At 34.8% G+C, this 12,812-nt stretch overlaps 1 protein-coding gene across 1 annotated transcript in view; it reads right to left on the bottom strand.

Moving 5' to 3' along the window:
• LRBA (LPS responsive beige-like anchor protein) overlaps window positions 1-12,812 on the bottom strand; it is a 380,505-nt gene that overhangs the window by 7,692 nt on the left and 360,001 nt on the right. Inside the window, exon 53 of the mRNA XM_087724319.1 lies at window positions 6,401-6,568. Within this exon, the coding sequence (XP_087580445.1) occupies window positions 6,401-6,568 (168 nt within the window). The remainder of the gene's footprint in view (window positions 1-6,400; window positions 6,569-12,812) is intronic.

The raw sequence follows: 12,812 nt of genomic DNA, 5'->3' as shown, positions 1-12,812 counted from the left end.
TGTATTTGAGAACATTCACAATTAAGCAAATGTATAACTTAATCCCAAATAATAAAAAGGGAATATTTGAACTGGAATTATTCTGTGCATTTGATTCTGAGTAGATACCATGTAAAAGTATATTTATAATGTATTCAAAATATGAAAAAAGCAATCTCATAAGTCCATAAGACTAGTTTTTCACCAAAGCAATGCTTCCCCATGGCAAACTGTAGATGGAGAAATATACTAGGAATACTTTTCAGCACCAGAAAGTAAACAACAGTGCAAAGAATTCCATTAAAACAACTATCCATGAAGGATGTAACTCAACTGAGTGGACCATAGCCCAGTGTCAAGCTCAGAAGTTTATTTATTAGATTAATATCCTGAAGTATAGAAGCTGCACTCCAGATTCAACCCTATATTGCATTTTGGGAACATTAGGTACTGCTTATGGGATTTCATGGATAAATTGCATACACTGATCTATTTTCATCAGCATTTCTTTTAATTTGCACAAATCTGTTCAAAGGCTTTAAAACTGAATCACTTCTATATAAACTTGAATAATGATGCCAGTTCATTTTGCAGGTTTTATTTTAATATTCTATTTTTTCAGTATTAACACTGATATTGGGTGTATTTGCACATGTGTCATTTTAGTTTCTAGTAACTTCTACAAATTTCATAATAAACATATTTGATTTGCATTTTAATACAACCCTTAATTTGTATTTCCCAAATGTTTGTTTATATATATATGTGTGTGTGTGTGTGTGTGTATGTGTACACATACACATACATACACACACACACGCATACATATGTACACACACACACACACACACACACACAGTATATGCATTTTTCCATGTAGAGTCGGCTTTGAATATAATACTTGCATGAATTAGGGTTTTCAGTAGAACTTGTATAATGTATATCAGACTCATGTTTGCGAAGGACTGACTAGTTCATGTTTATAAAAAGAGATGTAATAATCTATTAATCTAAAGAAATATAAATTATTCTGGGATTATCAGACCCATGTGGCATTTGAAAGATTTATAAAGAATGTTACATAATAAAATCAAATATTTAAATGCTAAATATTCAAAGTCAGTCAATCGAATGGTTTTAAAGCTTAATATTAGACACAAGCGAAAAGCAATACTAGTAATATGTTACTAATAATAGAAATATGCTACTAAACTATGGTTATAATAGATGCAACTATACAGTGTATATAAAATACATAGTAATATATATGTTACTATACATTTGAATTAGCAACTTCCTTGTGGCAGCAGGTTCTTTCATACCCAAATATGTTCTGAGAGGCATTCAATTTAATAAGTTTGCCTTTTAAAATAGGTAATGAATGTAGGTTCACATGACTACTGAAATGAATTATATATGATTTTAATTAATGAAATGCTTACTGGTTACATGGATTTGAAGGAGATATATTTAAACACTTATGTTATTTTTTCATTGAAGGGTCTTCCTTCTACTTATAAAACATGAGTCTTTAGAAAAGTCAGCCTGCTTCCTTTGATAATAATGTTAGGTATTTAAGAGTCTTCCATGCTTCTGGTTTTTCCAAATAATGGGGTCAATTCAGAAGTTGGTGGCAGAATAGAAGAGATTTCTTACTGCTTCATAAGATTGTCATGGTTTTCACCAAAGCAAAGGGAAAGTTTTACTTTGTAGCTGTTTCAAGGAATGTCATTTCAAACTTCTTTAACTTTTCAAAGTGACTTTATATCTTCTTTGAAATCCTTGGCTATTGACTTCAAAGAAGTGAGGCTTTGTTCCCTAAACAGGTTTATGATTACTTTAAGGAAGGCTTAAATTTATGTTAATTTGATCATTCTGAAAATCTACAGGAAGATTAACAAAATGAAATTAAACATTTTTGTTTGTATATAAAATATAAGTGTTTCACATACTCACTTTGTAGAACACAATATTTAAAATTACTTCAAACTTGTTCAGCACTGCTTTTAAAACATATATTTGGTATTTAAATTTACATCCCGAGTCCAATAAGGTCTAACTGATAAATATACAAAACTATATTTTGGCTCAAGAATTATCAGACACACAGCAAATGGTTTGTCCTTAAGATCTTTTTTCTTCTCCCAAATAAAAGTATGTTTTAAAGAATGGAATTCAAATTTCAAAATGTACCAGAAACACTGCATGATTCATGCAATTCAATTCTTTTTCAGTTCTAAAAATATTCACAAGAGTGTAATATTTGCATTGTTCTGAAGAAATTACTCCCAGGCCTGATTATGCAATGAAAACTTGAAAAAGAAATATTCATTTCTTTGAGAGGTAACTGAGTGAACTTACAGTAGTGACTTATATAATGTATATTGCAACATTTACTTCAACAAATTTCAATAGGGATTGCCTTCCATTCTATCTTTGTTTTACAAAATAATCAATTCTTTTCAAAAACAACCTTTCCTAAAATGAATAAAATTAGGTTTAGAATTTATAGTTAAATAATTATCTGCCATGGCACAAGCTCCCTGGAATATCATTCCTCTGGACGGAGGTTTCATTGGCCTCAACCCCCACCCCCTTCTGCATCCATAAACTTTTGAAGATTTGTGTTATGTATTCCATGCTATGTGTTATGTAAAAAGTATCAAGAAAATGTATTACGTTGTACATCTAAAGGCAGTGGGGTGGCTCAGCTGTTAAGACACTGGACTTTTTGACTGGAAAGCTGTCAGCCCAGGTTCGAGATCAGAACGCCACGCAATAGGGTGAGCTGCCATCCTTGGCCCAGCTTCTACCAACCTAGCAGTTTGAAGGCATGCAAATGTGAATAGGTAAATAGGCATCACTTTGATGGGGAAGTAATAGCGCTCTGTGACATCACACTGGCCACATAACCACAGAAATAAATGTCATTGAAAGGGAGATAAGCACTGCCTATAATAGTCAGCAACGACTAGCAGAGTAAAATTCATAGGGGACTCCTACATCTAAAGCCTTCATATCACAACATAGTGATTTGGTAGTCTTAATTTACTCTTCTCATATTTTTGTAGATCTACCTGGACTACAAGATTAGCTCCAGCAAATCCTTTGCAGGCATATTTTTGGCAGTGCAGATAGTGACAGAAATACACTGGAAATGCTTTACACTTTAAAGAAGTGAGGATAAAGTGTAATATACACAAAGGAGGAATGGAGGCAGAGTTCTTTGCTGCTCTGTTTAACTCTGAATTTCTTATCTCTGGATAAATTCAAGTACCATAGAAAATTAGAATGAGTTGTGGTACTTTATAAGTACTTTATAGCAGGTTTACTAAAATGAATAAGATTTAAGTTAGTTTTAGTGAATTTAACTGATACTGATTTCAATTGATATCTCTCCAATTTTGCACACGGTATATATTCAAGGCCCAAATAAATAGTACAGATTGCTGATTATTATTTTCCTGAAAATAACTAATAGAAAAATAAAAGATTTGATGTCATTGATTTTTTTTCTATTCAAAATTAATTATCTGGAAATTATTTACTATTTGGAAACTACTTCCAAATAGGTGAAAGTCAGCAGTAATCAAGCATATCATTATCTACATGAAGTGAATGTCATCTTTTCTAATTATGCTTAATGAATTCAAATGACCTTCCAGAGGTAAGTGAATATATTAACAAAATGACAAAACAAAACTGGGAAAATGGATGTTTCTGAAGTGCAGTGGGAAAGATTTAGTTTCAATATTATAAAACAAAATTTTCACTCAGGGTTACTATGATAAGGATTGCATTTCAGAGTTCAAATATACGCCAGCAGATGTCACTCTAAGATGCTTGGTTATGGTTAGCAAAAATGCCTTTCAAAAGAAGGTCTGGATCCTGGTTAAAGGCTGCTGTGAACCAATGAAAATAATAATAATTTTCAATAAAATATTTATTAAAATTAAATTTATCATAATTAATAAAACAACTAGTTTGCATGTTCAACAGCTCATAAAGGTAATATGACTGGTACTCTATATTCTATATGTATTCTAAATGTACATGCAGATTAATTAATACTTCAACATTATCTAATGAATAGAGTAATTTGATTTCCTGACAAAGTATATGGGTTACGTATGTCTAGCAGTATAATTTATTTTACTTTTAAAGAATCTATCAGTCCTGTCATTTACTTTGTTGTAAATGCCTTCAAACCTGGATTTAGAAGAATAAATTTCAATGTTGTCTAGTATAAGAACTCAAACTTTTTCTTTAGATTATAAAACATTATTTAGATTCTTATTGTTTACTCCTGAACATTACATAATATTACCTATCAAACAAGTTACAAAAAATATATAAGGATTTGTCTAAAAGGAAAATACATGAAATTACTTTCTGTGCTTGTTATTCTGGAAGCTAATTGCAATGGGCTCCTCAAAGGAACACATTACAAAAATCAAATGTGTCTACTTGAACTAGGAAAAGCATTTTTTTTGAATAGGAATGTTCTTCAAATGTCTTCCTAGATTTGTGAAATCTAGGTTCAAGCCTAGATTTCTCCATGCAAGGAAACTGACTGAGGCAATCATATTGTGTAATCAACAAAGAGAGTTGTTGGAAGTTGGGGTACAATATAATAAATACCCATTAAAAATCTGTCATCTTAACAGTGGCATGCATAATTATTATGGTTGGTCATACAATCAGCCAGATGGTTAGACTGGATTGGGTATTTCTGTTCACTATTGAATCCTTCCCAAGGATGTGGGATGGATAGATAGATGTTGTTGTTTAATAGTATTAAAGGTATCACTGCAGGATGATGTAACTGCATTTTGCAGTTGTCTGATAAGGATTTTGTCAATGTCAATGTTCAAGTGATGTTCCAGGTGTTTTGGAATTGCATCCAAGGCATCTATTAGTATTGCTACTATCTTTTCTTCCTTTTGCCACAGTTGTTGTTCTTCTATTTCCAGGACTATATATTTTGTAATTTTTTCCCCAGTTCTTTCCTTCTATTTTCCTGTCTTCAGGCATCACAATGTCCACTATCCAGACTTTTCTGCCTTTGTTATCAACAATTGTCAAGTCTGGGGTGTTGTGTAGCAGATATTTGTCTGTTTTAATTCTAAAGTCCCAGAGCACTTCAGCTTCTTCATTTTCTATTACTTTGTCTTTTTTTGTAGCCCTACCCACTCTTGCTTGCTGGCAAATAGTATTTCTTGCAGATAGTCCAATGCACCATTGCTGATACTTTCTCATGTCATTGTTTGTGCAATATTATTATTATTATATGGAATCATATTTTCAAATCAACTTACCTTTTTAATTTTATTACTATAATGTATAAAAAAGAAAAGAAAAAACAAAAAAGCCAAAATTCAAACAAGTATGAAAGAAAACCAAACAAAAACTTGTTAAGCAATTGATATGTAAGAGCTAGTCAGTTTATAACAGCAATGTGAAGTTGTTACATATCATTACTGATAGTGAGTTACTCATATTGATTGGGCTTTCCATTTTGTCTGTTTAAAGTCAGAGAGTAAACACATTTCTTCATTTTTAACCACCCAAATAACTATTTTAGTTTCATTCCAAATATGATAAGTCCACAAAACTTCTTCATAACTTCAAAACTTTTTCATAAGGTTTCAGTATTCGGCCCACGGGATGCTTACATCTGGCCTGCAGAGCTGCCCTAAAAACAGCAAAGGACCAGCCCGTGGCACCTCTGCCAGTGAAAATGGAGCTCAGGAGCTCCATTTTCACGGGCAGAGGGTGCAGGAGGCCGCTGCAGCTGAAAAAGGAGCTCGGGAGCCCATTTTCGCTTGCAGAGCACTAGGGCCTCCACAGGCACCCCTGCCACAAGTGATGTCAAGTTGGCCGTATCTTCCCCAGCCATGCTCAACCCCCCCCCCCCGGTGAAACACAACCCTGATGTAGCCCTTAATGAAATCGAGTTTGACACCCTTCACCTAAAGTGATTAAAATTAATTTTGAGCCAATTTACTTTTTTATTTCTCTGTTCATAAAACAGCTCTGCAATCTGAAAGATGCAAAGAGACTCAAATGAATTTACACAAATATCAGAATATTATTCCAGGCATCTAATGACAGAGGCCTGGATCCATGAAATGTATGCATGCAGTGGTTTTTTATGATTCTACAAATGTTGGCATTTGGGGAGGGGGGAGGATGTTGCATTGCAACCCCAGATTAAAATGTGTATTGCTCTGGAATAATGTTCTGTAGAATAACTTGCAGTAATTACATCTAATGAATAAGAATATGGTGCCTGTAATCTTGGAGGATGTTTCTGATATATTGGACTCCAAATGTTGTCCTTGTCTTCCAATTCCTCAACTTTAACAGTATTTGATGCTGGATTTGCCATAGGTAAAAATCATAATAAAGATCTCCTTACCATTTGTGTTATCACCAATGCTATTGGTTTTACCATTCCAGTACCATAGCAGCAGGGTGGCATCGCGAGACCCTGATAGAATATAACAGTTTCCTCCAATATAAGATTCAGAGCGGCCAAGGCAGGTAACAACGTCCCAGTGTCCAAACACAACTTGCATTAGTTTTCCTGTAACATACAAACATTTGTTTTCATTCATAGTAAGACCACATATTATAGGATTCATACTGATGGATGGATGATTAGGAATCACTACATAATTAATATCCTATGTTCTCTTGAATCGGAAAGAATAAAATTAAAAGGTCACGGTTATTCTAGAGGACAAGGCACTGTTTGTCCAACTATCTTCTGGGAAAAGAATCTCTCTCCACCATTTATTTAGACAACTCATAACTGTTATTTGCCTTGACATTTGTTGAGCACATGATAATCAAGTACCAGAAAAAAGGAGTTCATTATTTGCCAGATTTCTACTCCTGATTATTGAAAACAAAGTCTTAAATACATCGCAAGTAAAGGCAACTGTATATTTCTTTTATTGTTTCATTCTTCTATCATTCAGATAAGAAACAATTATATTTACAAAGTACCTTGTCCATTCAAAATCCATTCATATGTTATTTACGATGAGAGCATGGTTTACCGCAGTCATATAAAGTAGCTGATAATAATTACTGCTGGAACAGAGGTAAGATATTGCATGATGCTCCTATGGTATCCTAACAGGTATTCATACATATTTAGCCATTCAGTTCATGGTATCTGAAATATCTGACCTCCTTTTTTATTTTCTTATTTTTAATGCATAATTAATATGCTATGTTTATTCAGTGAAGTGTGGACAGAGAAAGATGCAGAGAAAGTTAATCTCTGAAATCAATCAGTCAAAGAAACAAATATTTCTGAAGTTTGTTTTGAAAATTCTAAAGTGTTGATTTTATATTTGTTAGAAAATATAGGAAAATGACTTACACTGGAGTCAGATCTCATTAATATCTTGACAGTTGCAATACTTTGGTTTTTTTTTAAAAAGCAGCAGTTTTTGCAGTATTGACTTTAAAAACTGAAAATAATAGGCACCATTATCAGAGAGTTGATTACAATTCTGCTATGCTAGTTATTCTCAGAATACATAATTTACATTCAAGGTATTTGCTGTTACACTGCTCTCAACTGAAATCTGAATAATAAGATTAATTTACATAAATGCTAAAATATAATCAAAATGTTTATGACAACTTGCTATAGACTATTATCATAATCTTATCCTGTAATTTTTCCTTCTTTTCACAGCTCAGGAACCGGACAAATAATTAATAACTTTCAGACAAATACTCTGATTACTCAAAACAAAATGTAGAATGAAACGTATAATGAAAAAAAAAACCCTTTGCTTTTCCATTAATATTAATGGTTTCTTTCTACAAGTATTCTATTATACATTTTAAATATACAAGACAAAGCTGAATTTTGTCTTTATGAAAAAGTTGAATACACTTAAATTCTATGTTATTGATTTTTTTCCAAGGGATGAAAAAATACATTTTATTAAATAGCATATTTTCTTATCTTTGTTTGCAAAAGAAATTGAAATCCAATGATTTACTTTTCTAGCAGGGATCCGCCAAACTGGAAAATATGGACTGTCAAATGCTTTAATGATAAAATTGGTACTATGAAATTAGAATGAATAAGCTGGAAGGGACCTTGGAGGTCTTCTAGACCAGCCCCCTGCTCAAGCAGGAGAACCTATACTATTTCAGATAAGTGACTGTCTAGACCAGGGGTGTCAAATTTGTGGCCTATGGGCTGGATGCGCCAAACGCTGTCCACGGCCACCCCTGGTTTAGTAAAGGGGAAAATGTGGCAATATGTCATGTGATGTTGCAGGTATGACACCCCTGGTCTAGACTCTTCTTAAAAACATCCAGTGATGGAGCACCCATGATTTCTGGAGGCAAGCTCTTCCACTGGTTAATTGTCCTCACTGTTAGGAAGTTTCTCCCTAATTCCAGGTTGCTTCTCTCTTTGATTAGTCTCTAACCATTGTTTCTTGTCCTACCCTCTGGTGTTTTAGAGATTAATTAAGAAGAAGACTCCTTTTCTTGGTGGCAGCCCCTCAAGTACTGGAGTACTGCTATCATGTCACCCCTAATTTTTCTTTTCTTTAGACTAGCCAAACTCAAATTCTGCAGCCATTCTTCATTTATTTTAGTCTCTAGGCCTTTGATCTTCTTAGTTGCTCTTCTCTGAACTTTTTCCAAAGTTTCGACATCTTTTTTTGTAGCATGGTAACCAAAATTTGTTGCAATATTTCAGGTTTGGTTTTACTAGGGTTTTATAAAGCAGTACTAATACTTCACATGATCTTGATTCTATGCCTCTGTTTATACAACCCAGAATTGCATTAGCTTTTTGGGCTGCTGCAGTACACTGCTGGCTGTGGATGATCATTCAAGTGATCATCCACTATAGACTCCTATAAAAGACTGCAGTCATTTTACCTTCCATTTTCCCCCAAATTAAAGAAATGCTTTTGGGAGTATTTCAAGGGTTGAAAAACAAAACTGAGAGGAGCACATGCATCTCATAACCTACTGTTCTACTTTCTAGCAAATCTTTCTGGTTCTTTCTTCTTCTATATATCAGTAACATTTCTTGTGACTGACTCTAAACAGTTCAAAGGCCACACTTCTGATTGGAATTTCTGTTGTAAGTCTTTGCAGTTGTAAGTCAAGGTCCCAGTGACTGGATCTGATCTTCCTGCCATTTTTATGAAGGTTGTTAAGTGAAACACATAGTTGTTAAGCAAATACTTTTTTTGAGTAGGCCTTTTTGCTGGAAAAAAACCCATCATGAATCAGAGTCATATTATTACAGGACTCTACAACCAGTTGTAAACGCAAGCTGGTACCAAACAGCCGAAATGTGGCCAAATGACTGTGAGAGAAGTGGTTAATAGTACTACAACAATAGTACAGCCAAAAGCATCCTTTCCAAAGGAACTTGTAACTTCGAACAATTGTTAAACTATCAGTCTTATGCCAAGGACCACCTTTAAAGAAGCAGTGGCCCTTGATGCATTTAAGTTACCTTCCACAGAGGTTTATTTCTCAACTATACCATTTGCTTAGCCAAAGGAGGCAACAGTTTTCATGATTCAGAGTGGTAGAAATAGAGGCAAGTTATCTGCAGCTTAATGGTATCCTCTGGTTGTGTCAATCAATGGAGCCCAGGATATACGACTTCTCTATTGTAGTGCCTACTATATGGAAAAACATTTCCTTCAAGAATCAGGCAGATCTAATTCTGTTGGCCTTAAAGACCTCTGCTATTTCATTTACACAATAAATAAATAAATGAATATTTTATTTATTTGTACTGTATTACTGTTGATCTTAAATGGCTGCCGGCTACCCAGACTCATGTGATGAGATGTGTGGTATGTGTCTTCTAAATAAATAAAATAAATAAGAAGGTGAAAAATTATAAGCAACGGAACAAGTTCAGTTTTGAGCTCCAAATAGGCCATGCAACTCTATGGATGCAGCTGAATGAATTAAAATGGTTTTTACTCTAGTCAATTGAATTGAAAAAAGAAAGATGTAGTGGCCAGAACACCAGCTCCAGAACTACATGTTAAACAATGAACAGATGGAACACATTTGTTTGTTTCTAGATGCTACTAGCCATAGTAATTTGAACTGTTTAAATTCCCAGAACAGGTCTGAATCACAGTAAGCATAAGAGCACCAGTATGGAACTACAGCTGTATTATGTTTCAAGTTTCATGTATAATAAAGTCACTGAAAAAGGCCTTCAATTTCAAAAGATTTCCATTGGCTAAAAGCTCAGAAGTCAAAGCCATTGCTAGTACTGACAGGATCAATACACTACAAAAATATGATGAAGGAATAATGTAAAATGACATGTCACATATCTTAGCTATCACTCCTTATAGAATTTTGTGAAAAAAGAAAAACGTGGATTCTTTTGTGAAAAAAGAAACAAAAATGAACTAAAGATATATAGATTTCATGATTAGAAGATTAGAAAGGGAAGATAATGGAAAGAAGAAAACTTTGATATAACTTTAGAAAGAAAGGGCAAAAATATAAATGAACTTAAGTAATAAGTTAGTGGTAAATAAATTTTATTGTATTTTTTCTTTTTCCTTCTTATGTATATTTACATCTTACTGTATATACTCGAGTATAAGCCTAGTTTTTCAGCCCACTTTTTGGGCTGAAAAAAGCCGCCTCGGCTTATACTCGAGTCAGTGAAAAATTTGCCCGAAATGGAGGAGAGAAAGGGGCGGGGCCATGCCGCTGGGTGACACTCGTGAATGGCCCAGTGCCCCTGTGAGTTTCCCCTCCCTCTGTGTCAGTTTGCCGCGCAGCGTGCACCGCACCATCCCCCCTCCTCACGTTCTAATGTAATGCAGGGCTGTCTTACGATTCCCCTTCCTCCCCCTCCTGCCGCTCTGCAACGATGTCCCACCTCCTCCTTGTTATGGCAAGCAGCCACATAGCGATGTCCCACCTCCTCTGGTACAGTGATCCAATGATAGGAATCACTGTGCCGTGTGTCATAGGAGGCGGGACATCGCTCCCGCGGCTGCACGGGACATCATCATCACAGCGGGACATCAGGATCATGAGGTGAGTGAAGTATTTCATTGAATACACCGCTAGTTTACTGTTTTTCTTTGAAATAAATATTCAAAAACATTATTGGTATCTATTTTTATTTTTGAAATTTACCGGTAGCTGCTGCATTTCCCACCCTAGGCTTATACTCGAGTCAATAACTTTTCCAGTTTTTTGTGGTAAAATTAGGTGCCTCGGCTTATATTCGGGTCGGCCTATACTCGAGTATATACGGTATATTTTTTACATTTTATTTTTTTCTATCTCATCTCTTTAACTCAAAATTTGTGTTGTTTTTACTCTATGAAAAAACTTTAATTTTGTGTGTATATGTATGAAGATCTTATCCATAATCTGAAAAACTATACCACAGCTATGTTCTCTACTATCAGCCTAGCCAAGGAGGGGTAATATAGTTTACCAGTGATGTAATGAATTAAGTTATGAGTCATACATTGCAACTTAATAGTCTTGTTCTGAAGAAGAAAAGCTGAAGCCAGATGTAAAAATTAAGAAGACTAAATGACTGCAGCAATAAGAAAAAAATGTGGGACTTTGATGCAGATACCCAAGATATCAAGCAGATGGAAAATATAGAGATTGATCTGTAACTGAGAAAGGTAAAGGACCAGCCTAAACCTATTGTTGAGATACAGTATGTGGATTCCACAATAGTTGATATGGACAACAACTATCAGTATACATTTTGTAAAGACAGACTCTTGTGAGTGAATAGCTCCAGAATGCAAGAATTGTATTTATTTATTCAATTAACCATTTATATAGTATGGTATAATATCTATATCCATCCATGGACAGGGACAGTTTAAATACTGGTAATTATGAGATATGGATTATCACCTTTTCTCCATAGACCAGAGGTGTCAAACTCAGGGCCTGGGAGCAGAATATGGCCGATGGGGTGCTTAGATGTGGCCCACAGGGCCACCCAGGAAACAGTGAAAGACTGGCCCGTGGTGCCTCTGCCAATGAAAATGGAGCTCAGTTGAGCTGCACGCAGCCCTCCCAAACTCTGTTTTCACTGGCAGAGGTTTTGCAAGAGGCTGTCACAGCTAAAAATGGAGCTTGGGAGCCAGTTTTCTCTGGCAGAGAGCTCAGGCCCCCATAGGTGACCCTGACACAAGTGAGATCAAGTTGGCCATGCCCACCCTGCCCATGCCCCATCCCGAGGTCATCACAATGCTGATGTGCCCTCAATGAAATCGAGTTTGACACTCCTGCTATGTATTTAGCCCAGAAACTTTAGTGGCTGTAGTTTGGGACAAGTTTACTAAGTAGAGAAAAGTGACTATGTATTGTTGAAACAAATGCATAAGCTATGAAATAGCTACCGACCAGGGAGAAGTTTACACAAGTTGTGATACACAAACTCTTAATCAACTTGATACCAAGATGCTTGCTGAATTAACATGTCACTTATGTGTTCCAAGACTGGCCGAGTGAGTCATTTACTTTTTATGCATGATTTGGTCTTTTATACAGTGACACCACTCTTTGGAGTATTTTCCTGGGGCATCTACTAATTACATCTATTAGGTATCCTACGGCAAGATTCTGTTAAATGAACTTCATGGACTATTAAAATCAATCCTTTCCCCTCTAACCTTATCTTTTTAAATAGCATATTTAAATAGCATATTTAATATCATATTTTAATTTAATTTTAATACTCTTAATATTTTTATATGTCAGATGAAACTGCAGAGTTTTATATCATTTAGCACAATGTATATATTTAA

Source organism: Thamnophis sirtalis, unplaced genomic scaffold (genome assembly GCF_051295495.1).
Source record: "Thamnophis sirtalis isolate CommonGarterSnake01/CBP01778 unplaced genomic scaffold, rThaSir2_p1.2 scaffold_10, whole genome shotgun sequence".
Lineage (NCBI taxonomy): Eukaryota > Metazoa > Chordata > Lepidosauria > Squamata > Natricidae > Thamnophis > Thamnophis sirtalis.
This window is presented reverse-complemented; position numbering and strand designations above follow the sequence as displayed.